Source organism: Eleutherodactylus coqui, chromosome 9, assembly GCF_035609145.1.
Source record: "Eleutherodactylus coqui strain aEleCoq1 chromosome 9, aEleCoq1.hap1, whole genome shotgun sequence".
In the NCBI taxonomy this organism is placed as follows: Eukaryota; Metazoa; Chordata; class Amphibia; order Anura; family Eleutherodactylidae; genus Eleutherodactylus; species Eleutherodactylus coqui.
The window spans coordinates 14,627,257-14,650,501 of NC_089845.1; the positions used below are offsets into that span (position 1 = coordinate 14,627,257).

General features: G+C 50.4%; 1 protein-coding gene across 1 annotated transcript in view; it reads left to right on the top strand.

Annotated features, from left to right (window-relative positions):
* TGFBR1 (transforming growth factor beta receptor 1) overlaps positions 1–23,245 on the top strand; it is a 64,140-nt gene that overhangs the window by 20,473 nt on the left and 20,422 nt on the right. The window contains exons 3-5 of the mRNA XM_066579141.1: positions 5,815–6,054; positions 6,682–6,912; positions 8,091–8,258. Of these exons, the coding sequence (XP_066435238.1) occupies positions 5,815–6,054; positions 6,682–6,912; positions 8,091–8,258 (639 nt within the window). The remainder of the gene's footprint in view (positions 1–5,814; positions 6,055–6,681; positions 6,913–8,090; positions 8,259–23,245) is intronic.

Below are 23,245 nucleotides of genomic sequence, written 5' to 3' on the forward strand. Positions count from 1 at the left end.
CTTCAGACCTCGGCAAGGACCCAGGGTAAGCTCTGCCTGGCGGCTAGCTCCCCCCTCTTGCTGCTCATCCCTCCTGCTGGCGGTTGGCATAGCAGAGGATAGTGTGCAGCATTTTTTGCCCGGTCGAAATCCCAGCACCATGTCCGACCCCAGAGTTCTGGAGGCTGAACCAGGGACAGCAAGAGTAACGCACTTTGCTTGCTCACGCTGTAACCTAGAGTTCACATGCGCACTGGCTGAGCCTTTTCGTAGTAATGTTCCTCGGTGAAACAAGGGACAGTGCAAAGCACCCCACTGCCCCCCCCCCCCCCCGTTCAGCCCCCATTTATGGCCGAGCCGGAGTGGGCTCGCTCCTTGTCTCTTGCGGGTCTGACCTCACTCGGGCGTCTGGTGCGATTTTTGAAGACGTTGGCACAGGACGCTTCAGGTTCACGTGAGAGAAATAGAGATGGTTCGCAGCGCGGCCGTCGGCGGAAACGGGACAGGCCCTCGGACTCATGGCGGTCCTCCCGGTCACCATCCTCCTTGTCGCTTTTGCGCTCCTCGGGTACGAGGTTGCGTCGATCGTCGGCAGAGGAGGACTGTTCAGACGAGGAGTGGTCTGAATCTTCCTCAGACTCTGTAATGGAGGAGGTTCACGGCCTTAAATTTTCGGCGATGGTGGAGAGCTTAGTGGTAGCAGTGCATGATACATTTCAGCTCACTGAGCAAGAGCCACAGGCGTCTGGGATATCGTTTTCTTTTAGGCAGCCCAGACGCTCCCCGAAGACCTTTCCTGCCCATGAGGCCTTTGACAAGGTCCTATCTAAGGAGTGGAAGGCACCGGGATAAGCGTTTTTTCCAAGTTAGGTTACTTGGACGGGAAATACCCCTTCTCGCAAGAGTTAGGAGAAGTGGTCGATGCCACCGCTAGTTGATCCGCCTATCTCTCGTCTGGCTAAGCCTATTATGCTGCCTACGGCGGAGTCCTCCTCTCTCAGGGATTCTAAGGATCAAAATTTCGAGGCGGCAGGGTCGGCTCTTAAGCCTGTGTTTGCCTCTTCCTGGGTCAGCAAGGCTGTTACTGACTGGGCAAACGGTTACGAGGGGGAGTCCTTGAAGGGGCTTCACCCGGGAATTTGCGGGGCACAGCAGATGCAGCCAAACGGGTGGCTCGGGCCTCCGCGGCATCAGTGGCGACTCGCTGGAGCCTATGCTTAAAATCATGGGATGCAGATGCTTCTTCAAAGGGGTCGTTAATCAGTATACCCTTTGTAGGATCTCGCCTTTTTGGCGCCGAGCTAGACAAGCTCATGCTGAACGTTCCTTCTCTCATCAGATTGCAGCCACCAGCTAGCTTGAGGCCTGGCAGGTACCAGTATGGGTGTCCGTCTGGGAAGCCCAGGTCCCGTTGACTTCTATGGGTGAAAAGAGCTCGCTTTTGCACAGAATCGTCCAAAGGGGTCATCCCCGCAGCAGAGACGTTCGCTCCTATCGCCGGACGAGTCCTCGCAGGATGGAGAAGAAAGGTCCGCAGGAGTGGGAATAAAGGAAGAGGTCTCCCTTTAAACCAAGGTCCTCTTGGTGCGGGCCTCAGCCTACAAAGAGTTCAGAAAGCCCTCCCCATGAGGGACTGCCCCCACCTGTTTCAGATAGGGTGGGGGGTCGGCTTTGCCAGTTCAGCCAGGTCTGGTCGACTCATGTCTCAGATACTTGGGTGCAGGAGGTCGTGTCCAGGGGCTATGCGATAGTGCCTGATGCAACCACACGTCTGCCTTTTTTTCGGTCCAGAACCCTGGGGGACCCAGGGAAAGCAGCGGGTTTCCTCAAGGCGGTCCACACTCTCTATTTGCAGGGGGTGGTGGTGCAAGCTCTCCCCGAAGCAACATTTCACGGGGTTCTACTCTAATCCTTTGGTGGTCCAAAAGGATGGTTCTGTCCGTCCGGTTGTGGATCTAAAGAAGTTGAACAAGTTGGTGGCGGTTCGCCATTTCCACATAGTCTGTACGAGCGGTCATCGCATCCTTGGAGGTAGGGGAGTTCCTTTCCTCGATAGGTATCCAGGATACATATTTACATATCCCCATTCGTCAGGCGCACCAGCGCTTCTCCGATTCGGGTACAGAGGGAGCATTTCCAGTTCGCGGCGTTGCCTTTCGGGCTGGCAATAGCTCCCAGGGTGTTTACAAGAATCTTAGCGGCAGTAATGGCTTTCTTGCATTCCAGGGGGGCCGTTGCCATGCCGTATCTGTACGACATCCTGGTGAAGCCCTGACCCAGCAGGACAACCTGGAGAGCCTGCAGATTGCCTTGGACACTCTTTGCAGGTTCGGCTGGCTGATCAATTATAAGAGGTCATCTCTTGTGCCAGCACAATGCATGGTATACCTGGGGATGTGCATTGGCTTGAAAAAGACTGTTAATTGCACAGTTGAAACATTGCTGCATTTTATGCGAGATGAATTAAAGATGAAGTTTTAATTTCAACAAATCTATTCATCTATTTAAACACCCCTGATGCTGCTGCTGTTCTCTTCTGTGATGATTCTACTTGGACGAAGGGTCTGCGTCTACTTTCAGCTCTGCATCTAAAGCCTATTTACAAGCTCTAGTGAGTATTTTTGCTCTCCTATCTTTAGACGTGCTGCAACTATTCCTTATCTTTGGACTGTGTGGGGATGTGCTTCGACACGGTTCTGGGTCGAGTGGCTTGCCCGGATGCAAAACGCCAGCTGCTGCAGCAGCAGGTACGATCCCTTCTATCACGGCGACCGGTGGCGATCCGCCATGCAATGAAGGTCTTGGGCCTAATGGTCTCGTTTCTCGAGGCGGTTTCATTTGCCCAGTTTCACTCCCGCCCCTTGCAGTGAACGATACTGTCAAGGTGGACGGGTTGGCATGATCCCTCGACCGGAAGATAAGAATTCCGCCAGGGGTTCAGCAGTCACTCCAGTAGTGGTTGGACTCGCCACGCATTCAGCAGGGCAGGTCGTTCCTGCCCCTGCAGTGGCAGGTGCTGACTACAGACGCCAGCATGACAGGCTGGGGGTGCACGCTGGGGGATCTGGTGGCACAAGGAACCTGGTCCAGGCAGGAATCCAGTCTCCATATAAATGTATTGGAGCTGCAAGCAGTATTCCAGGCCTTGCAGTTCTTTGCGCATCGGCTAGAGGGAATGCCAGTGCGAATCCAGCCAGACAATGCGACCGTGGTGGCTTACATAAATCATCAGGGCGGGAACCACAGCAGAGGAGTCATGAAGGAAGTAGAGGGAATTCTGGCATGGGCCGAGAAACATCCCGAGTTTTTCCAGGAGACGTGCCTAAGATAGGGTCAATCAGACGTAGATCGGATGGCATCTCGCTTCAAACAGAAGCTCCCAGCCTATCTGGCCAGGTCAAGGGACCCCAGAGCACTAGCAGCAGATGCGCTAATGGCTCCACGGACGGGTTGTCATTACCCCTAGGTCTTCCCACCAACTCCTCTCATTTCCCGGCTGCTCAGGAGAATCAGGAAGCAGGGGCTACCTGTGATTCTCATAGTCCTAGATTGGCTGCGAAGAACGTGGTACGTGGAACTCATGGACCTGGTAGCAGTCGCGCCCTGGCGGTTACCCCTGCGAAAAGATCTTCTCTCTCAGGGTCCCCTCTACCACCAGAAATTGGCTACGCTGCGTTGGATGGCGTGGCGGTTGAGGCCACGGTACATTCTCAGACCCAGTTATTCAAACAATGATTAGGGCTAGAAAGCCGTCGTCATTGCGAGTATATCACCGGGTGTGGAAAACATTCCTTCACTGATGCGAGCAGAAGGGGGCGCACCTGATGCATTTCTCATTGGCCCGCCTCTTGTCTTTTCTCCAAGATGGGTTGGACTTGGGCCTGAGCCTCAGCTCCCTTAAGGGACAGGTTTTGGCTTTGTCAAATTTTTGTTTCAGCAACCGTTGGCTTCAAGGTCAGCGGTGCGCACCTTTTTACAAGGAGTTGCTCATACGGCACCCCCTTTTCGGTCTCCGGTGCCACCCTGGGACCTAAAACTGGTTCTGGATGCCATACAGGTCTATCCGTTTGAACCATTAGCGGAGATACCGTGGCGGCTGATGTCCTGGGAGGTCGCCTTCCTGGTGGCGGTTACCTCCCTTCGCAGGGTGACGGAGATTGCGGCGCTGTCGGCAAAACCACGCTTTGCGGTTTTTCACCAGGATAAGGTGGTGCTGCGACCGGTGCGGTCTTTTCTCCCAAAGGTGGTGTCGACCTTCCACATTAATGAAGACCTTGTACTACCATCATGGTGTCCAAAGACTGTTCACCCTCGGGGACGGGCTCTGCATATTTTAGACCTAGTCCACGCCCTGAGGATGTATTTGGACCAGACTGCGTCCTTCCGGCGCTTGGGTTCCCTGTTTGTGATACCGGATGGTCCGAGACGTGGTCTTGCAGCATCAAAGGTGACAATTGCTCGCTGGATTCGTTCGGCAGTAGTGGAGGCCTACCAGGTTAGGGATGAGACACCGCTGTTCCCGGTGACGGCACACTCCGCCAGGGCAGTGGGGGCTTCATGGGCAGTAAATCACTGTGCCTCAGTGTCACAAGTGTGTAGGGCGGCTTCCTGGGTATACCTGCACGCCTTTTCTAAGTTTTATCAGATGCATACCTTTGCTTCAGCCGACGGTTTCGCTGGGTCGAAACGTTTTACAGACGGCTGTAAACTGACCGCATGCATTTATGATTTATTTGTACCCACCCTCGGGGACAGCTGTGGGACGTCCCACGGTCTTTGCTGTGTCCCCCAATAACGAGACAGAGATTTTACGGTGAGTAAAAAATCCTCTTTTTCTACGCATGTAATAGAGTATGTAGAACCTTTATATTTATAAACCATGTTTATTCATCTGTGTTTTTAATGGATTTTTCAGTCACGTGAAAATAAAAAGTAGCTTGTCCTATATTGGTTCATCTTATGAAAAGAAATATGCCATAAATCAATGGAAATAGACAAATCCGCATGATATGTGTTGACGGAGTACTTCCGCATATATTCAGCTTGCATGTGTGTGGGTTTTTTTTTTTTTGTTTGTGCAAATAAATACGTAGCTCTTACACAAAATACATCCTGCGCGACATTCATACGGAATCCGCAGTTTCTGAGTCCTTGTGACCGAGTCCTAATGGTCTGAAGAATATGGTGGCCAGATGCAGGACGTCTGCTCAGAAGGTGATGGGCACACAACAGGTTGGTTGCAGATTCTCTACTCTTGAACATCCACAGATTTTACAGTCTGCTGCGGAAGATAACAGGTTTTACAACCACTCTGTGTGAGGAGCGTCCAGGTAATCTGTCTGCACCCTACTGTGCCAACGCAGGTTCTCCGAAAGCAAGTATTAATGGGGAGTTACCCACTAGCTGGAAGAAGTACATGTCATTGTAGCGCACACTTATAGCAATAAGGCGTAATGTGTGCCATCAGCGAGAGACGTGCGCAGCAAGTACATAATGACTTTGTGTTCTCGCTGCATGTTACCAATCGCCACGCACTCTTTTGGCGTGTATGTACGCACCAAGATGGAACATGCTGCGATTTGTCTTGTCTGTGCATTTCGTGGAATATTTGTGAGCAACAAGATGGCAGCCTATGGCAGATTGGTCAGAATATTGTGTACGCAGAACAATACGCTATGACCATACGCCCGTGTGAGTCCAACCTAAAGCAGAGGGGAGGAAAGCTACAAAAAGTTCAACTCACCCCTCAGGGGTCCCATAGACACTGCTTTGGCATAGTATGGTTAGTAGTGTAAGTTGTAATGTCTGACACACCTTTGGCATTTGTATTCATAGTTACGTCACCGAAGTCTTCAAGCACCTTCACCCCTGTGGAGCTGGCGGCTATCATCGCTGGTCCTGTATGCTTCATCTGTATCTTACTGATGTTCATCTTGTACATATGCCACAACCGTACCGTCATCCATCACCGTGTTCCTAATGAAGAGGACCCTTCGTTGGACCGGCCATTTATATCTGAGGGGACCACTCTTAAAGACTTAATTTATGACATGACCACGTCGGGGTCCGGCTCAGGTATGCTCCTTCAGTAATGGATACATATATACCTAATGGATGCATCTGGCAATTTAGAAAAAAAATATATATATTGCATTAACAGCAGCATTTAAAGGGTTAATAGCCGCGATCGGCCAATTGCAGCTATTGCCCCCGTGTGTCAGCTGTAATAAACAGCTGACGCCTGCGCTGTATGGAGGGAGATAGCGGCGCTATCTCCCTCTATACACGGTCCTACAATAGCAGGATGTTAAAACACTATGGGGCCGTCACTAAGGGGTTAAGTGGTCAAGCAAAAGCGCTGGTGTTCAGCTGCCGCTCCATGCAAACTCCTTTTCTTGGCTGTCCTGCCTATGAGAAGGGGGGCTCTGGGAGCCTGAAGGATCCGCCAGTCTATATGAGCATGGGGGCTCTAGGACCCTGAAGGATACGGTGTGCTCACTGTGTTTTTAGTGATGGGGAACTCCCTTACTTGAATTGACTGTCACATGATCAGCTCAACTTGTTGCAGCCCGGTGCTGCAGATAGCGCTGGCCCCCGGTTCAGGGATAAGGCAGGCATCCTTGTATAAAATGCAGTTATTTCCATGTGCCACCATGTATTCTGCGCCCGGTTTGTAATGTCTCTCTGCTGTTGTCATCCAAGGTCTCCCATTACTTGTGCAGAGAACTATTGCCAGAACTATAGTTTTGCAAGAGAGCATCGGCAAAGGTCGCTTTGGGGAAGTGTGGCGTGGAAAATGGCGAGGCGAAGAGGTGGCTGTGAAAATCTTCTCCTCAAGGGAAGAACGTTCTTGGTTTCGCGAGGCTGAAATCTACCAGACTGTGATGCTGCGCCATGAAAACATCCTGGGCTTTATAGCGGCAGACAACAAAGGTTTGTGAACTCTGCGGCTACTGGGATTGTCAGATCTGTTAGTCTATGGCCTCATGTCCACTTGCAAATTCTAATTTAAAATCCGCAGTGTTTTTCCTGCAGCGTGATCCGTGCCCCATAGGGATGCATTAGACACCAGCAGGTAGTTAAATACCTGCAGATGTCACTATTCCCTGCAGACGCGGGCCCGCGTGCAGGAAAAAATCCGGACCATGCTCCATTTAGGTGCGGGTCTCCCGCAGGCTTCTATTGAAGTCTATGGAAGCCGTCCGGATCCGCGGGAGACCTAAAATCAGAATGCACGGCCCGCAGTAGTTGAGTTTATTCTAATTTCAGCCCTCATGTCCGCGAGGCAGGAGGGACCCGCTGCGGATTCTACATGGAGAATCCATAGCGGGCCTGATTTTTCCCGTGGACATGAGGCCTAAGGGTCAATCACGGGAAGGAAACGGCAGGTAGAAGCACCACAACCGCCAGCATGCAACCAGCCCCTCTCATGCGTAGCTACAGGTAGAAGCACCACAACCCTCAGCATGCAACCAGCCCCCTCATGCGTAGCTACAGGTAGAAGCACCACAACCCACAACATGACGGATTACCGACCTTCCATGCCTACAAGGCAGCTTTTAAGCCCATTTATTAGCATCTTTGTAGGCCTTTCTCTTTTTCTGAAGAGCGGCAGGAAACCTCAGGTGATGTTGTTCCCTTTATTCACTTTTCCTTATTAACCGAGTCTTGGAATAAAAATGGTATGCAAATAATTGGTTTAAGGAGGCATATTGGGGCTCTAGGATGGAATCCTAGGGACCCCCCCAATTACAATCCAAAGTTTAGAAGAATCCAAGCTTTTTGTGATTTAACCCTTTCAGGTCCACTGCTGGACGTCTGCGGACATAATCATCGAGTCCTGTACAGCTCCGATGTTGGAAGATTTCTGACAGGGTATACTTAGTATACTGCCGGCTGCTCGCGGCTCTGTGTCCAAAATTGTAGTTACTGACGTTAGCCAGCAGATGGCGCTGTTGTATAGAGGCAGAAACTGCAAGACACCTAGGAAAGGCTGAGCCCTAAAATGAATTGGAAAGAGTTAATGCTAAATGATTTTTCTGCTAATGGACCTTTCAGTGTTAATGTAAGAAGTTGTAGAATGTAATAAACGAAGCCTCTTGTCTCCACAGATAACGGCACGTGGACGCAGCTGTGGCTGGTGTCGGATTATCACGAGCACGGCTCGCTCTTTGATTACCTGAACAGGTATACGGTGATGGTGGAAGGAATGCTGAAGCTGTCCTTATCCACAGCAAGCGGCCTGGCTCACCTTCACATGGAGATAGTTGGCACACAAGGTATGACTATCCACATTAAGCCCCCGCTGCTTGGGAGTATGTGTCCTTAGTATACTACTCATCCACCTGATGCAACTGACCCTTCTGCATCTGTTTTTCTTTAAATACTTAAAGGCTTTAAATTTACAGGGAACCCGACTCAACGCTGTCACCTGCCTGATGCAACGCTGTCACCCTCTCGATCATGCTGCACGATCCATGCTGAGTTTCAGGGGTGACATCACTGGATCAGGGATAAGGGGGCTTCACACGAATGTATGAACTGCTGCGCATGCCTCAGAGCAATGCATTTGTGCCGTGAACAAGGAGGTTTTGCGCATGTATAATCACATTTTACTATATATATATATATATATATATATATATATTTATTTTTATATTTATTTTTATATTTATTTTTATATTTATTTTTATTTTTATTTTTATTTTTTTCGCATGTTGACATGGATACGGTATATCCTTGCACCAAGATTTAAAAGGCTAATAAGCCTAATGAGGTCCAGTACAGAAAACGAGAAGGAACCCATAGAATAGAATCATAGAATGATAGAGTTGGAAGGGACCTCTAGGGTGATAGAGTCCAACCCTCTGCTCAGTCCAGGATTTACTAAATCATCCCAGACAGATATTTGTCCAGCCTTTGTTTGAACACTTCCATTGAAGGAGAACTCACCACCTCCCGTGGTAACCTGTTCCACTCATTGATCACCCTCACTGTCAGAAGGTTTTTTCTAATACAGTAGAACCTCAACTAACGTCATTAATGTGTCCGGAAGCAATGGACTTTATTAGAAATCAATGTTAGTTGAGAACATTATTTCCATAGGAATTAACGTAAATCCGATTAATTGGTTCTAGACGTTCCAAAAAACACACCAAACCCCATTTAATAGAGAATAACTCTGGTCTGTAATACCAAAAACAATAACAATACTGAATGAATATAAAACACAACTGTAAAGAATAAATTAACATTACAGGGACATCATTATAGCAGTACGTATCACTGTGTTATCTGTGCTTTGACATAGGACTGTAGGGACATCATTAGCAGTAATTATCACTGTTATCTGTGGTTTGGCATAGGACTGCAGTATTTATTTGCAAACCTTTCTTTACTGTACTTATCTGTACAGTACTTACATTTTGCAGTACAGTGGGGATTCAGGAGGCAGGCAGCGTTCAGCCAGCACTTTGGGGATTCAGCTGCTATACTGTGTCAGGAGGCAGGCAGACACAGCAACATTCAGCCGGCACTGTACACTGTGAAGAGGGGAGGGGGAGGAGTAGGCGCGCGCTGATGCAGAAGAAACAGGAAATGACTGGCATCATCTGCACGCCGACTCATTGAGCGGCGCCCGGGGTCATGGAGCAGTCGGCGCCCTTATCTGAGGAATAGAACTTTATTTGAGGGACCGCCGCTGCCGTGACACATCGACTCTAGAAAACAGCTTTACTTAAGAGCAATGCTACTCAAGGGTTTACTTTATCTAATGTGTCTCCTCCCTTTCAGTTTCATCCCATTGCTTCTAGTCTTTCCTTCTGCAAATGAGAATAGGGCTGATCCCTCTGCACTGTGACAGACCTTCAGATATTTGTAGACAGCTATTAAGTCTCCTCTCAGCCTTCTCTTCTGTAAGCTAAATATTCCCAGATCCTTTAACCGTTCCTCATAGGACATGATTTGCAGGCCGCTCACCATGTTGGTAACTCTTTTCTGAACTTCCTCCAGTTTGTCCATGTCTTTTTTAAGTGGGGTGCCCAGAACTGTACACAGTATACCAGATGAGGTCTGACTAAGGAAGAGTAGAGGGGGATAATGAACTCACGTGATCTAGACTCTATGCTTCTCTTAATACATCCCAGAATTGTTTGCCTTTTTGGCTGCTGCATCACATTGTTGACTCATGTTCAGTCTAAAATCTATTAGTATACCCTGATCTTTTTCACATGTGCTGCTGCTTAGCTCAATTCCTCCCATTCTGTATGTGCTTTCTTCATTTTTCTTGCCCAGATGTAGGACTTTGCATTTCTCCTTTGTTAAATACCATTCTGTTAGTCGCTGTCCACTGTTCAAGCTTTTCTAGATCTTTTTGAATATTCTCTCCCTCTCCCCTAGTGTTAGCTATCCCTCCTAGCTTTGTGTCGTCAACAAATTTGATCAGTTTCCGATCAATTCCCTCCTCCAGATCATGTATAAAAATGTTGAACAGCACTGGGCCTCGGACAGAGCCTTGTGTTACCCACTTGATACATTCTTCCACTTGGATGTGCAGCCATTTATGACCACTCTTTGAGTACGATCACTCAGCCAGTTGTGAATCCACCTAACCGTTGCCTTGTCAATCCCAGATTTGGTCATATACTATACTGCATTTCCCTGATCTAAGAGGCAGTCTAAAAAACCCGCCACAGGCATGACTTGATAGGCAATCTGGAATGGTAGCCCATTGATATCAATGAGTTCTATTTTCTGCACATTGTGTGCACAAATACATCTGTGTGAAGCAGTCCTAATTATAAGAAATGCCTCCCAGGAAACCTGCTGTATGAGCGACATAACTTCCTTTATTGTGCGCATTCCTGGTGACAGGTTCTCTTTAACACCCCAGGTCGTACGGTTATGTCATGGAGGCTCAGGTATTGTATGGAGGGGGTGGTCACGGGCGATTCCCACTTCACACAATGTATGTGCGGAGTTTTTCTTACAGCCAACGCCCGACTCACAACCTCTCCGATCAGCAGCACTGCTAATCGGATGCGTTAACCCTTTAAATGTTGTCAATTCTGACAGCATTTAAATACCCGATCAAATTTTGGGGGTCCCAAAGAACCCCCATGATGAGATCACGGGTTGCTGTCCGAAAGGCCCAAGAGATGCCATTGCAGATTGCCTATCAAGTCATGCCTGTGCCGATTTTATTAGATTGCCTGTCAGATCGCAGTGTAATGTAATTCTATGGTAATACATCGTTCTGCAGGAGCGATTAAACCATTGCACGTTCTTGTCCCCTATTGGGGGCTAAAAAGGAAACTGTGAAAATCTGTTTAAAAGTTTTAATTATTAAAAAAATAAGGTAGTAAAAGAAACAAGACCTGGCGGTTCTGTGCTCTCTGCTGCATCTGACAGTGCCCCGATCTTACATAGAAAGTTGGGGTTCTGTGCTCTCTGCTGCATCTGACAGTCCCCCCGATCTTGCATAGAAAGCTGGGGTTCTGTACTCTCTGCTGCATCTGACAGTCCCCCGATCTTACATAGAAAGCTGGGGTTCTGTGCTCTCTGCTGCATCTGACAGTCCCCCGATCTTGCATTGAAAGCTGGGGGTTCTGTACTCTCTGCTGCATCTGACAGTGCCCCGATCTTACATAGAAAGCTGGGGTTCTGTGCTCTCTGCTGCATCTGACAGTGCCCCGATCTTACATAGAAAGCTGGGGGTTCTGTGGTCTCTGCTGCATCTGACAGTCCCCCGATCTTACAAAGAAAGCTTGTGTGGGTTCTGTGCTCTCTGCTGCATCTGACAGTCCCCCCGATCTTGCATAGAAAGCTTGTGTGGGTTCTGTGCTCTCTGCTGCATCTGACAGTCCCCCGATCTTACATAGAAAGCTGGCGGTTCTGTGCTCTCTGCTGCATCTGACAGTGCCCCGATCTTACATAGAAAGTTGGGGTTCTGTGCTCTCTGCTGCATCTGACAGTCCCCCCGATCTTGCATAGAAAGCTGGGGTTCTGTACTCTCTGCTGCATCTGACAGTCCCCCGATCTTACATAGAAAGCTGGGGTTCTGTGCTCTCTGCTGCATCTGACAGTCCCCCGATCTTGCATAGAAAGCTGGGGGTTCTGTACTCTCTGCTGCATCTGACAGTGCCCCGATCTTACATAGAAAGCTGGGGTTCTGTGCTCTCTGCTGCATCTGACAGTGCCCCGATCTTACATAGAAAGCTGTGGGTTCTGTGCTCTCTGCTGCATCTGACAGTCCCCCGATCTTACATAGAAAGCTGGGGGTTCTGTGGTCTCTGCTGCATCTGACAGTCCCCCGATCTTACAAAGAAAGCTTGTGTGGGTTCTGTGCTCTCTGCTGCATCTGACAGTCCCCCCGATCTTGCATAGAAAGCTTGTGTGGGTTCTGTGCTCTCTGCTGCATCTGACAGTCCCCCGATCTTACATAGAAAGCTGGCGGTTCTGTGCTCTCTGCTGCATCTGACAGTGCCCCGATCTTACATAGAAAGCTGGGGTTCTGTGCTCTCTGCTGCATCTGACTGTTCCCCGATCTTGCATAGAAAGCTGGGGGTTCTGTGCTCTCTGTTGCATCTGACAGTCCCCCGATCTTGCATAGAAAGCTTGTGTGGGTTCTGTGCTCTCTGCTGCATCTGACAGTGCCCCGATCTTACATAGAAAGCTGGGGTTTTGTGCTCTCTGCTGCATCTGACAGTGCCCCGATCTTACATAGAAAGCTGGGGTTTTGTGCTCTCTGCTGCATCTGACAGTGCCCCAATCTTACATAGAAAGCTGGGGTTCTGTGCTCTCTGCTGCATCTGACAGTCCCCCGATCTTGCATTGAAAGCTGGGGGTTCTGTACTCTCTGCTGCATCTGACAGTGCCCCGATCTTACATAGAAAGCTGGGGTTCTGTGCTCTCTGCTGCATCTGACAGTGCCCCGATCTTACATAGAAAGCTGGGGGTTCTGTGGTCTCTGCTGCATCTGACAGTCCCCCGATCTTACAAAGAAAGCTTGTGTGGGTTCTGTGCTCTCTGCTGCATCTGACAGTCCCCCCGATCTTGCATAGAAAGCTGGGGTTCTGTGCTCTCTGCTGCATCTGACCGTTCCCCGATCTTACATAGAAAGCTGGGGTTCTGTACTCTCTGCTGCATCTGACAGTGCCCCGATCTTACATAGAAAGCTGGGGTTCTGTGCTCTCTGCTGCATCTGACAGTCCCCCGAACTTACATAGAAAGCTTGTGTGGGTTCTGTGCTCTCTGCTGCATCTGACAGTCCCCCGATCTTGCATAGAAAGCTGGGGGTTCTGTACTCTCTTCTGCATCTGACAGTGCCCCGATCTTGCATATAAAGCTGGGGGTTCTGTACTCTCTGCTGCATCTGACAGTCCCCCCGATCTTGCATAGAAAGCTTGTGTTGGTTCTGTGCTCTCTGCTGCATCTGACAGTCCCCCGATCTTACATAGAAAGCTGGCGGTTCTGTGCTCTCTGCATCTGACAGTCCCCCGATCTTACATAGAAAGCTGGGGGTTCTGTACTCTCTGCTGCATCTGACAGTGCCCTGATCTTACATAGAAAGCTTGTGTTGGTTCTGTGCTCTCTGCTGCATCTGACAGTCCCCCGATCTTACATAGAAAGCTGGCGGTTCTGTGCTCTCTGCATCTGACAGTCCCCCGATCTTACATAGAAAGCTGGGGGTTCTGTACTCTCTGCTGCATCTGACAGTGCCCCGATCTTACATAGAAAGCTGGGGTTTTGTGCTCTCTGCTGCATCTGACAGTGCCCCAATCTTACATAGAAAGCTGGGGTTCTGTACTCTCTGCTGCATCTGACAGTCCCCCGATCTTACATAGAAAGCTGGGGTTCTGTGCTCTCTGCTGCATCTGACCGTTCCCCGATCTTACATAAAAAGCTGGGGTTCTGTACTCTCTGCTGCATCTGACAGTCCCCCGATCTTACATAGAAAGCTGGGGTTCTGTGCTCTCTGCTGCATCTGACAGTGCCCCGATCTTACATAGAAAGCTGGGGTTCTGTACTCTCTGCTGCATCTGACAGTCCCCCGATCTTACATAGAAAGCTGGGGTTCTGTGCTCTCTGCTGCATCTGACCGTTCCCCGATCTTACATAAAAAGCTGGGGTTCTGTGCTCCCTGCTGCATCTGACAGTCCCCCGATCTTACATAGAAAGCTTGTGTGGGTTCTGTGCTCTCTGCTGCATCTGACAGTCCCCCCGATCTTACATAGAAAGCTGGGGTTCTGTGCTCTCTGCTGCATCTGACCGTTCCCCAATCTTACATAGAAAGCTGGGGTTCTGTACTCTCTGCTGCATCTGACAGTGCCCCGATCTTACATAGAAAGCTGGGGTTCTGTGCTCTCTGCTGCATCTGACAGTCCCCCGAACTTACATAGAAAGCTTGTGTGGGTTCTGTGCTCTCTGCTGCATCTGACAGTCCCCCGATCTTGCATATAAAGCTGGGGGTTCTGTACTCTCTGCTGCATCTGACAGTCCCCCCGATCTTGCATAGAAAGCTTGTGTTGGTTCTGTGCTCTCTGCTGCATCTGACAGTCCCCCGATCTTACATAGAAAGCTGGCGGTTCTGTGCTCTCTGCATCTGACAGTCCCCCGATCTTACATAGAAAGCTGGGGGTTCTGTACTCTCTGCTGCATCTGACAGTGCCCTGATCTTACATAGAAAGCTGGGGTTCTGTGCTCTCTGCTGCATCTGACAGTCCCCCGATCTTACATAGAAAGCTTGTGTGGGTTCTGTGCTCTCTGCTGCATCTGACAGTCCCCCGATCTTACATAGAAAGCTGGCAGTTCTGTGCTCTCTGCATCTGACAGTGCCCCGATCTTACATAGAAAGCTGGGGTTTTGTGCTCTCTGCTGCATCTGACAGTGCCCCGATCTTACATAGAAAGCTGGGGTTTTGTGCTCTCTGCTGCATCTGACAGTGCCCCGATCTTACATAGAAAGCTGGGGTTCTGTACTCTCTGCTGCATCTGACAGTCCCCCGATCTTACATAGAAAGCTGGGGTTCTGTGCTCTCTGCTGCATCTGACCGTTCCCCGATCTTACATAAAAAGCTGGGGTTCTGTACTCTCTGCTGCATCTGACAGTGCCCCGATCTTACATAGAAAGCTGGGGTTCTGTACTCTCTGCTGCATCTGACAGTCCCCCGATCTTACATAGAAAGCTGAGGTTCTGTGCTCTCTGCTGCATCTGACCGTTCCCCGATCTTACATAAAAAGCTGGGGTTCTGTGCTCCCTGCTGCATCTGACAGTCCCCCGATCTTACATAGAAAGCTTGTGTGGGTTCTGTGCTCTCTGCTGCATCTGACAGTCCCCCCGATCTTACATAGAAAGCTGGGGTTCTGTGCTCTCTGCTGCATCTGACCGTTCCCCGATCTTACATAGAAAGCTGGGGTTCTGTACTCTCTGCTGCATCTGACAGTGCCCCGATCTTACATAGAAAGCTGGGGTTCTGTGCTCTCTGCTGTATCTGACAGTCCCCCGAACTTACATAGAAAGCTTGTGTGGGTTCTGTGCTCTCTGCTGCATCTGACAGTCCCCCGATCTTGCATAGAAAGCTGGGGGTTCTGTACTCTCTGCTGCATCTGACAGTCCCCCCGATCTTGCATAGAAAGCTTGTGTTGGTTCTGTGCTCTCTGCTGCATCTGACAGTCCCCCGATCTTACATAGAAAGCTGGCGGTTCTGTGCTCTCTGCATCTGACAGTCCCCCGATCTTACATAGAAAGCTGGGGGTTCTGTACTCTCTGCTGCATCTGACAGTGCCCTGATCTTACATAGAAAGCTGGGGTTCTGTGCTCTCTGCTGCATCTGACAGTCCCCCGATCTTACATAGAAAGCTTGTGTGGGTTCTGTGCTCTCTGCTGCATCTGACAGTCCCCCGATCTTGCATAGAAAGCTGGCGGTTCTGTGCTCTCTGCTGCATCTGACAGTGCCCCGATCTTACATAGGAAGCTGGCAGTTCTGTGCTCTCTGCATCTGACAGTGCCCCGATCTTACATAGAAAGCTGGGGTTCTGTGCTGTCTGCTGCATCTGACAGTGCCCCGATCTTACATAGAAAGCTGGGGTTCTGTACTCTCTGCTGCATCTGACAGTCCCCCGATCTTACATAGAAAGCTGGGGTTCTGTGCTCTCTGCTGCATCTGACCGTTCCCCGATCTTACATAGAAAGCTGGGGTTCTGTACTCTCTGCTGCGTCTGACAGTGCCCCGATCTTACATAGAAAGCTGGGGTTCTGTGCTCTCTGCTGCATCTGACAGTCCCCCGATCTTACATAGAAAGCTGGGGTTCTGTGGTCTCTGCTGCATCTGACAGTCCCCCGATCTTACAAAGAAAGTTTGTGTGGGTTCTGTGCTCTCTGCTGCATCTGACAGTCCCCCCGATCTTGCATAGAAAGCTTGTGTGGGTTCTGTGCTCTCTGCTGCATCTGACAGTCCCCCGATCTTACATAGAAAGCTGGCGGTTCTGTGCTCTCTGCTGCATCTGACAGTGCCCCGATCTTACATAGAAAGCTGGGGTTCTGTGCTCTCTGCTGCATCTGACTGTTCCCCGATCTTGCATAGAAAGCTGGGGGTTCTGTGCTCTCTGTTGCATCTGACAGTCCCCCGATCTTGCATAGAAAGCTTGTGTGGGTTCTGTGCTCTCTGCTGCATCTGACAGTGCCCCGATCTTACATAGAAAGCTGGGGTTTTGTGCTCTCTGCTGCATCTGACAGTGCCCCGATCTTACATAGAAAGCTGGGGTTTTGTGCTCTCTGCTGCATCTGACAGTGCCCCAATCTTACATAGAAAGCTGGGGTTCTGTGCTCTCTGCTGCATCTGACAGTCCCCCGATCTTGCATTGAAAGCTGGGGGTTCTGTACTCTCTGCTGCATCTGACAGTGCCCCGATCTTACATAGAAAGCTGGGGTTCTGTGCTCTCTGCTGCATCTGACAGTGCCCCGATCTTACATAGAAAGCTGGGGGTTCTGTGGTCTCTGCTGCATCTGACAGTCCCCCGATCTTACAAAGAAAGCTTGTGTGGGTTCTGTGCTCTCTGCTGCATCTGACAGTCCCCCCGATCTTGCATAGAAAGCTTGTGTGGGTTCTGTGCTCTCTGCTGCATCTGACAGTCCCCCGATCTTACATAGAAAGCTGGCGGTTCTGTGCTCTCTGCTGCATCTGACAGTGCCCCGATCTTACATAGAAAGTTGGGGTTCTGTGCTCTCTGCTGCATCTGACAGTCCCCCCGATCTTGCATAGAAAGCTGGGGTTCTGTACTCTCTGCTGCATCTGACAGTCCCCCGATCTTACATAGAAAGCTGGGGTTCTGTGCTCTCTGCTGCATCTGACAGTCCCCCGATCTTGCATAGAAAGCTGGGGTTCTGTACTCTCTGCTGCATCTGACAGTGCCCCGATCTTACATAGAAAGCTGGGGTTCTGTGCTCTCTGCTGTATCTGACAGTCCCCCGAACTTACATAGAAAGCTTGTGTGGGTTCTGTGCTCTCTGCTGCATCTGACAGTCCCCCGATCTTGCATAGAAAGCTGGGGGTTCTGTACTCTCTGCTGCATCTGACAGTCCCCCCGATCTTGCATAGAAAGCTTGTGTTGGTTCTGTGCTCTCTGCTGCATCTGACAGTCCCCCGATCTTACATAGAAAGCTGGCGGTTCTGTGCTCTCTGCATCTGACAGTCCCCCGATCTTACATAGAAAGCTGGGGGTTCTGTACTCTCTGCTGCATCTGACAGTGCCCTGATCTTACATAGAAAGCTGGGGTTCTGTGCTCTCTGCTGCATCTGACAGTCCCCCGATCTTACATAGAAAGCTTGTGTGGGTTCTGTGCTCTCTGCTGCATCTGACAGTCCCCCGATCTTGCATAGAAAGCTGGCGGTTCTGTGCTCTCTGCTGCATCTGACAGTGCCCCGATCTTACATAGGAAGCTGGCAGTTCTGTGCTCTCTGCATCTGACAGTGCCCCGATCTTACATAGAAAGCTGGGGTTCTGTGCTGTCTGCTGCATCTGACAGTGCCCCGATCTTACATAGAAAGCTGGGGTTCTGTACTCTCTGCTGCATCTGACAGTCCCCCGATCTTACATAGAAAGCTGGGGTTCTGTGCTCTCTGCTGCATCTGACCGTTCCCCGATCTTACATAGAAAGCTGGGGTTCTGTACTCTCTGCTGCGTCTGACAGTGCCCCGATCTTACATAGAAAGCTGGGGTTCTGTGCTCTCTGCTGCATCTGACAGTCCCCCGATCTTACATAGAAAGCTGGGGTTCTGTGGTCTCTGCTGCATCTGACAGTCCCCCGATCTTACAAAGAAAGTTTGTGTGGGTTCTGTGCTCTCTGCTGCATCTGACAGTCCCCCCGATCTTGCATAGAAAGCTTGTGTGGGTTCTGTGCTCTCTGCTGCATCTGACAGTCCCCCGATCTTACATAGAAAGCTGGCGGTTCTGTGCTCTCTGCTGCATCTGACAGTGCCCCGATCTTACATAGAAAGCTGGGGTTCTGTGCTCTCTGCTGCATCTGACTGTTCCCCGATCTTGCATAGAAAGCTGGGGGTTCTGTGCTCTCTGTTGCATCTGACAGTCCCCCGATCTTGCATAGAAAGCTTGTGTGGGTTCTGTGCTCTCTGCTGCATCTGACAGTGCCCCGATCTTACATAGAAAGCTGGGGTTTTGTGCTCTCTGCTGCATCTGACAGTGCCCCGATCTTACATAGAAAGCTGGGGTTTTGTGCTCTCTGCTGCATCTGACAGTGCCCCAATCTTACATAGAAAGCTGGGGTTCTGTGCTCTCTGCTGCATCTGACAGTCCCCCGATCTTGCATTGAAAGCTGGGGGTTCTGTACTCTCTGCTGCATCTGACAGTGCCCCGATCTTACATAGAAAGCTGGGGTTCTGTGCTCTCTGCTGCATCTGACAGTGCCCCGATCTTACATAGAAAGCTGGGGGTTCTGTGGTCTCTGCTGCATCTGACAGTCCCCCGATCTTACAAAGAAAGCTTGTGTGGGTTCTGTGCTCTCTGCTGCATCTGACAGTCCCCCCGATCTTGCATAGAAAGCTTGTGTGGGTTCTGTGCTCTCTGCTGCATCTGACAGTCCCCCGATCTTACATAGAAAGCTGGCGGTTCTGTGCTCTCTGCTGCATCTGACAGTGCCCCGATCTTACATAGAAAGTTGGGGTTCTGTGCTCTCTGCTGCATCTGACAGTCCCCCCGATCTTGCATAGAAAGCTGGGGTTCTGTACTCTCTGCTGCATCTGACAGTCCCCCGATCTTACATAGAAAGCTGGGGTTCTGTGCTCTCTGCTGCATCTGACAGTCCCCCGATCTTGCATAGAAAGCTGGGGGTTCTGTACTCTCTGCTGCATCTGACAGTGCCCCGATCTTACATAGAAAGCTGGGGTTCTGTGCTCTCTGCTGCATCTGACAGTGCCCCGATCTTACATAGAAAGCTGGGGGTTCTGTGCTCTCTGCTGCATCTGACAGTCCCCCGATCTTACATAGAAAGCTGGGGTTCTGTGGTCTCTGCTGCATCTGACAGTCCCCCGATCTTACAAAGAAAGTTTGTGTGGGTTCTGTGCTCTCTGCTGCATCTGACAGTCCCCCCGATCTTGCATAGAAAGCTTGTGTGGGTTCTGTGCTCTCTGCTGCATCTGACAGTCCCCCGATCTTACATAGAAAGCTGGCGGTTCTGTGCTCTCTGCTGCATCTGACAGTGCCCCGATCTTACATAGAAAGCTGGGGTTCTGTGCTCTCTGCTGCATCTGACTGTTCCCCGATCTTGCATAGAAAGCTGGGGGTTCTGTGCTCTCTGTTGTATCTGACAGTCCCCCGATCTTGCATAGAAAGCTTGTGTGGGTTCTGTGCTCTCTGCTGCATCTGACAGTGCCCCGATCTTACATAGAAAGCTGGGGTTTTGTGCTCTGCTGCATCTGACAGTGCCCCGATCTTACATAGAAAGCTGGGGTTTTGTGCTCTCTGCTGCATCTGACAGTGCCCCAATCTTACATAGAAAGCTGGGGTTCTGTACTCTCTGCTGCATCTGACAGTCCCCCGATCTTACATAGAAAGCTGGGGTTTTGTGCTCTCTGCTGCATCTGACCGTTCCCCGATCTTACATAAAAAGCTGGGGTTCTGTACTCTCTGCTGCATCTGACAGTCCCCCTATCTTACATAGAAAGCTGGGGTTCTGTGCTCTCTGCTGCATCTGACAGTGCCCCGATCTTACATAGAAAGCTGGGGTTCTGTACTCTCTGCTGCATCTGACAGTCCCCCGATCTTACATAGAAAGCTGGGGTTCTGTGCTCTCTGCTGCATCTGACCGTTCCCCGATCTTACATAAAAAGCTGGGGTTCTGTGCTCCCTGCTGCATCTGACAGTCCCCCGATCTTACATAGAAAGCTTGTGTGGGTTCTGTGCTCTCTGCTGCATCTGACAGTCCCCCCGATCTTACATAGAAAGCTGGGGTTCTGTGCTCTCTGCTGCATCTGACCGTTCCCCGATCTTACATAGAAAGCTGGGGTTCTGTACTCTCTGCTGCATCTGACAGTGCCCCGATCTTACATAGAAAGCTGGGGTTCTGTGCTCTCTGCTGCATCTGACAGTCCCCCGAACTTACATAGAAAGCTTGTGTGGGTTCTGTGCTCTCTGCTGCATCTGACAGTCCCCCGATCTTGCATAGAAAGCTGGGGGTTCTGTACTCTCTTCTGCATCTGACAGTGCCCCGATCTTGCATATAAAGCTGGGGGTTCTGTACTCTCTGCTGCATCTGACAGTCCCCCCGATCTTGCATAGAAAGCTTGTGTTGGTTCTGTGCTCTCTGCTGCATCTGACAGTCCCCCGATCTTACATAGAAAGCTGGCGGTTCTGTGCTCTCTGCATCTGACAGTCCCCCGATCTTACATAGAAAGCTGGGGGTTCTGTACTCTCTGCTGCATCTGACAGTGCCCTGATCTTACATAGAAAGCTGGGGTTCTGTGCTCTCTGCTGCATCTGACAGTCCCCCGATCTTACATAGAAAGCTTGTGTTGGTTCTGTGCTCTCTGCTGCATCTGACAGTCCCCCGATCTTACATAGAAAGCTGGCGGTTCTGTGCTCTCTGCATCTGACAGTCCACCGATCTTACATAGAAAGCTGGGGGTTCTGTACTCTCTGCTGCATCTGACAGTGCCCCGATCTTACATAGAAAGCTGGGGTTTTGTGCTCTCTGCTGCATCTGACAGTGCCCCAATCTTACATAGAAAGCTGGGGTTCTGTACTCTCTGCTGCATCTGACAGTCCCCCGATCTTACATAGAAAGCTGGGGTTCTGTGCTCTCTGCTGCATCTGACCGTTCCCCGATCTTACATAAAAAGCTGGGGTTCTGTACTCTCTGCTGCATCTGACAGTCCCCCGATCTTACATAGAAAGCTGGGGTTCTGTGCTCTCTGCTGCATCTGACAGTGCCCCGATCTTACATAGAAAGCTGGGGTTCTGTACTCTCTGCTGCATCTGACAGTCCCCCGATCTTACATAGAAAGCTGGGGTTCTGTGCTCTCTGCTGCATCTGACCGTTCCCCGATCTTAGATAAAAAGCTGGGGTTCTGTGCTCCCTGCTGCATCTGACAGTCCCCCGATCTTACATAGAAAGCTTGTGTGGGTTCTGTGCTCTCTGCTGCATCTGACAGTCCCCCCGATCTTACATAGAAAGCTGGGGTTCTGTGCTCTCTGCTGCATCTGACCGTTCCCCGATCTTACATAGAAAGCTGGGGTTCTGTACTCTCTGCTGCATCTGACAGTGCCCCGATCTTACATAGAAAGCTGGGGTTCTGTGCTCTCTGCTGCATCTGACAGTCCCCCGAACTTACATAGAAAGCTTGTGTGGGTTCTGTGCTCTCTGCTGCATCTGACAGTCCCCCGATCTTGCATAGAAAGCTGGGGGTTCTGTACTCTCTTCTGCATCTGACAGTGCCCCGATCTTGCATATAAAGCTGGGGGTTCTGTACTCTCTGCTGCATCTGACAGTCCCCCCGATCTTGCATAGAAAGCTTGTGTTGGTTCTGTGCTCTCTGCTGCATCTGACAGTCCCCCGATCTTACATAGAAAGCTGGCGGTTCTGTGCTCTCTGCATCTGACAGTCCCCCGATCTTACATAGAAAGCTGGGGGTTCTGTACTCTCTGCTGCATCTGACAGTGCCCTGATCTTACATAGAAAGCTGGGGTTCTGTGCTCTCTGCTGCATCTGACAGTCCCCCGATCTTACATAGAAAGCTTGTGTGGGTTCTGTGCTCTCTGCTGCATCTGACAGTCCCCCGATCTTACATAGAAAGCTGGCAGTTCTGTGCTCTCTGCATCTGACAGTGCCCCGATCTTACATAGAAAGCTGGGGTTTTGTGCTCTCTGCTGCATCTGACAGTGCCCCGATCTTACATAGAAAGCTGGGGTTTTGTGCTCTCTGCTGCATCTGACAGTGCCCCGATCTTACATAGAAAGCTGGGGTTCTGTACTCTCTGCTGCATCTGACAGTCCCCCGATCTTACATAGAAAGCTGGGGTTCTGTGCTCTCTGCTGCATCTGACCGTTCCCCGATCTTACATAAAAAGCTGGGGTTCTGTACTCTCTGCTGCATCTGACAGTGCCCCGATCTTACATAGAAAGCTGGGGTTCTGTACTCTCTGCTGCATCTGACAGTCCCCCGATCTTACATAGAAAGCTGAGGTTCTGTGCTCTCTGCTGCATCTGACCGTTCCCCGATCTTACATAAAAAGCTGGGGTTCTGTGCTCCCTGCTGCATCTGACAGTCCCCCGATCTTACATAGAAAGCTTGTGTGGGTTCTGTGCTCTCTGCTGCATCTGACAGTCCCCCCGATCTTACATAGAAAGCTGGGGTTCTGTGCTCTCTGCTGCATCTGACCGTTCCCCGATCTTACATAGAAAGCTGGGGTTCTGTACTCTCTGCTGCATCTGACAGTGCCCCGATCTTACATAGAAAGCTGGGGTTCTGTGCTCTCTGCTGTATCTGACAGTCCCCCGAACTTACATAGAAAGCTTGTGTGGGTTCTGTGCTCTCTGCTGCATCTGACAGTCCCCCGATCTTGCATAGAAAGCTGGGGGTTCTGTACTCTCTGCTGCATCTGACAGTCCCCCCGATCTTGCATAGAAAGCTTGTGTTGGTTCTGTGCTCTCTGCTGCATCTGACAGTCCCCCGATCTTACATAGAAAGCTGGCGGTTCTGTGCTCTCTGCATCTGACAGTCCCCCGATCTTACATAGAAAGCTGGGGGTTCTGTA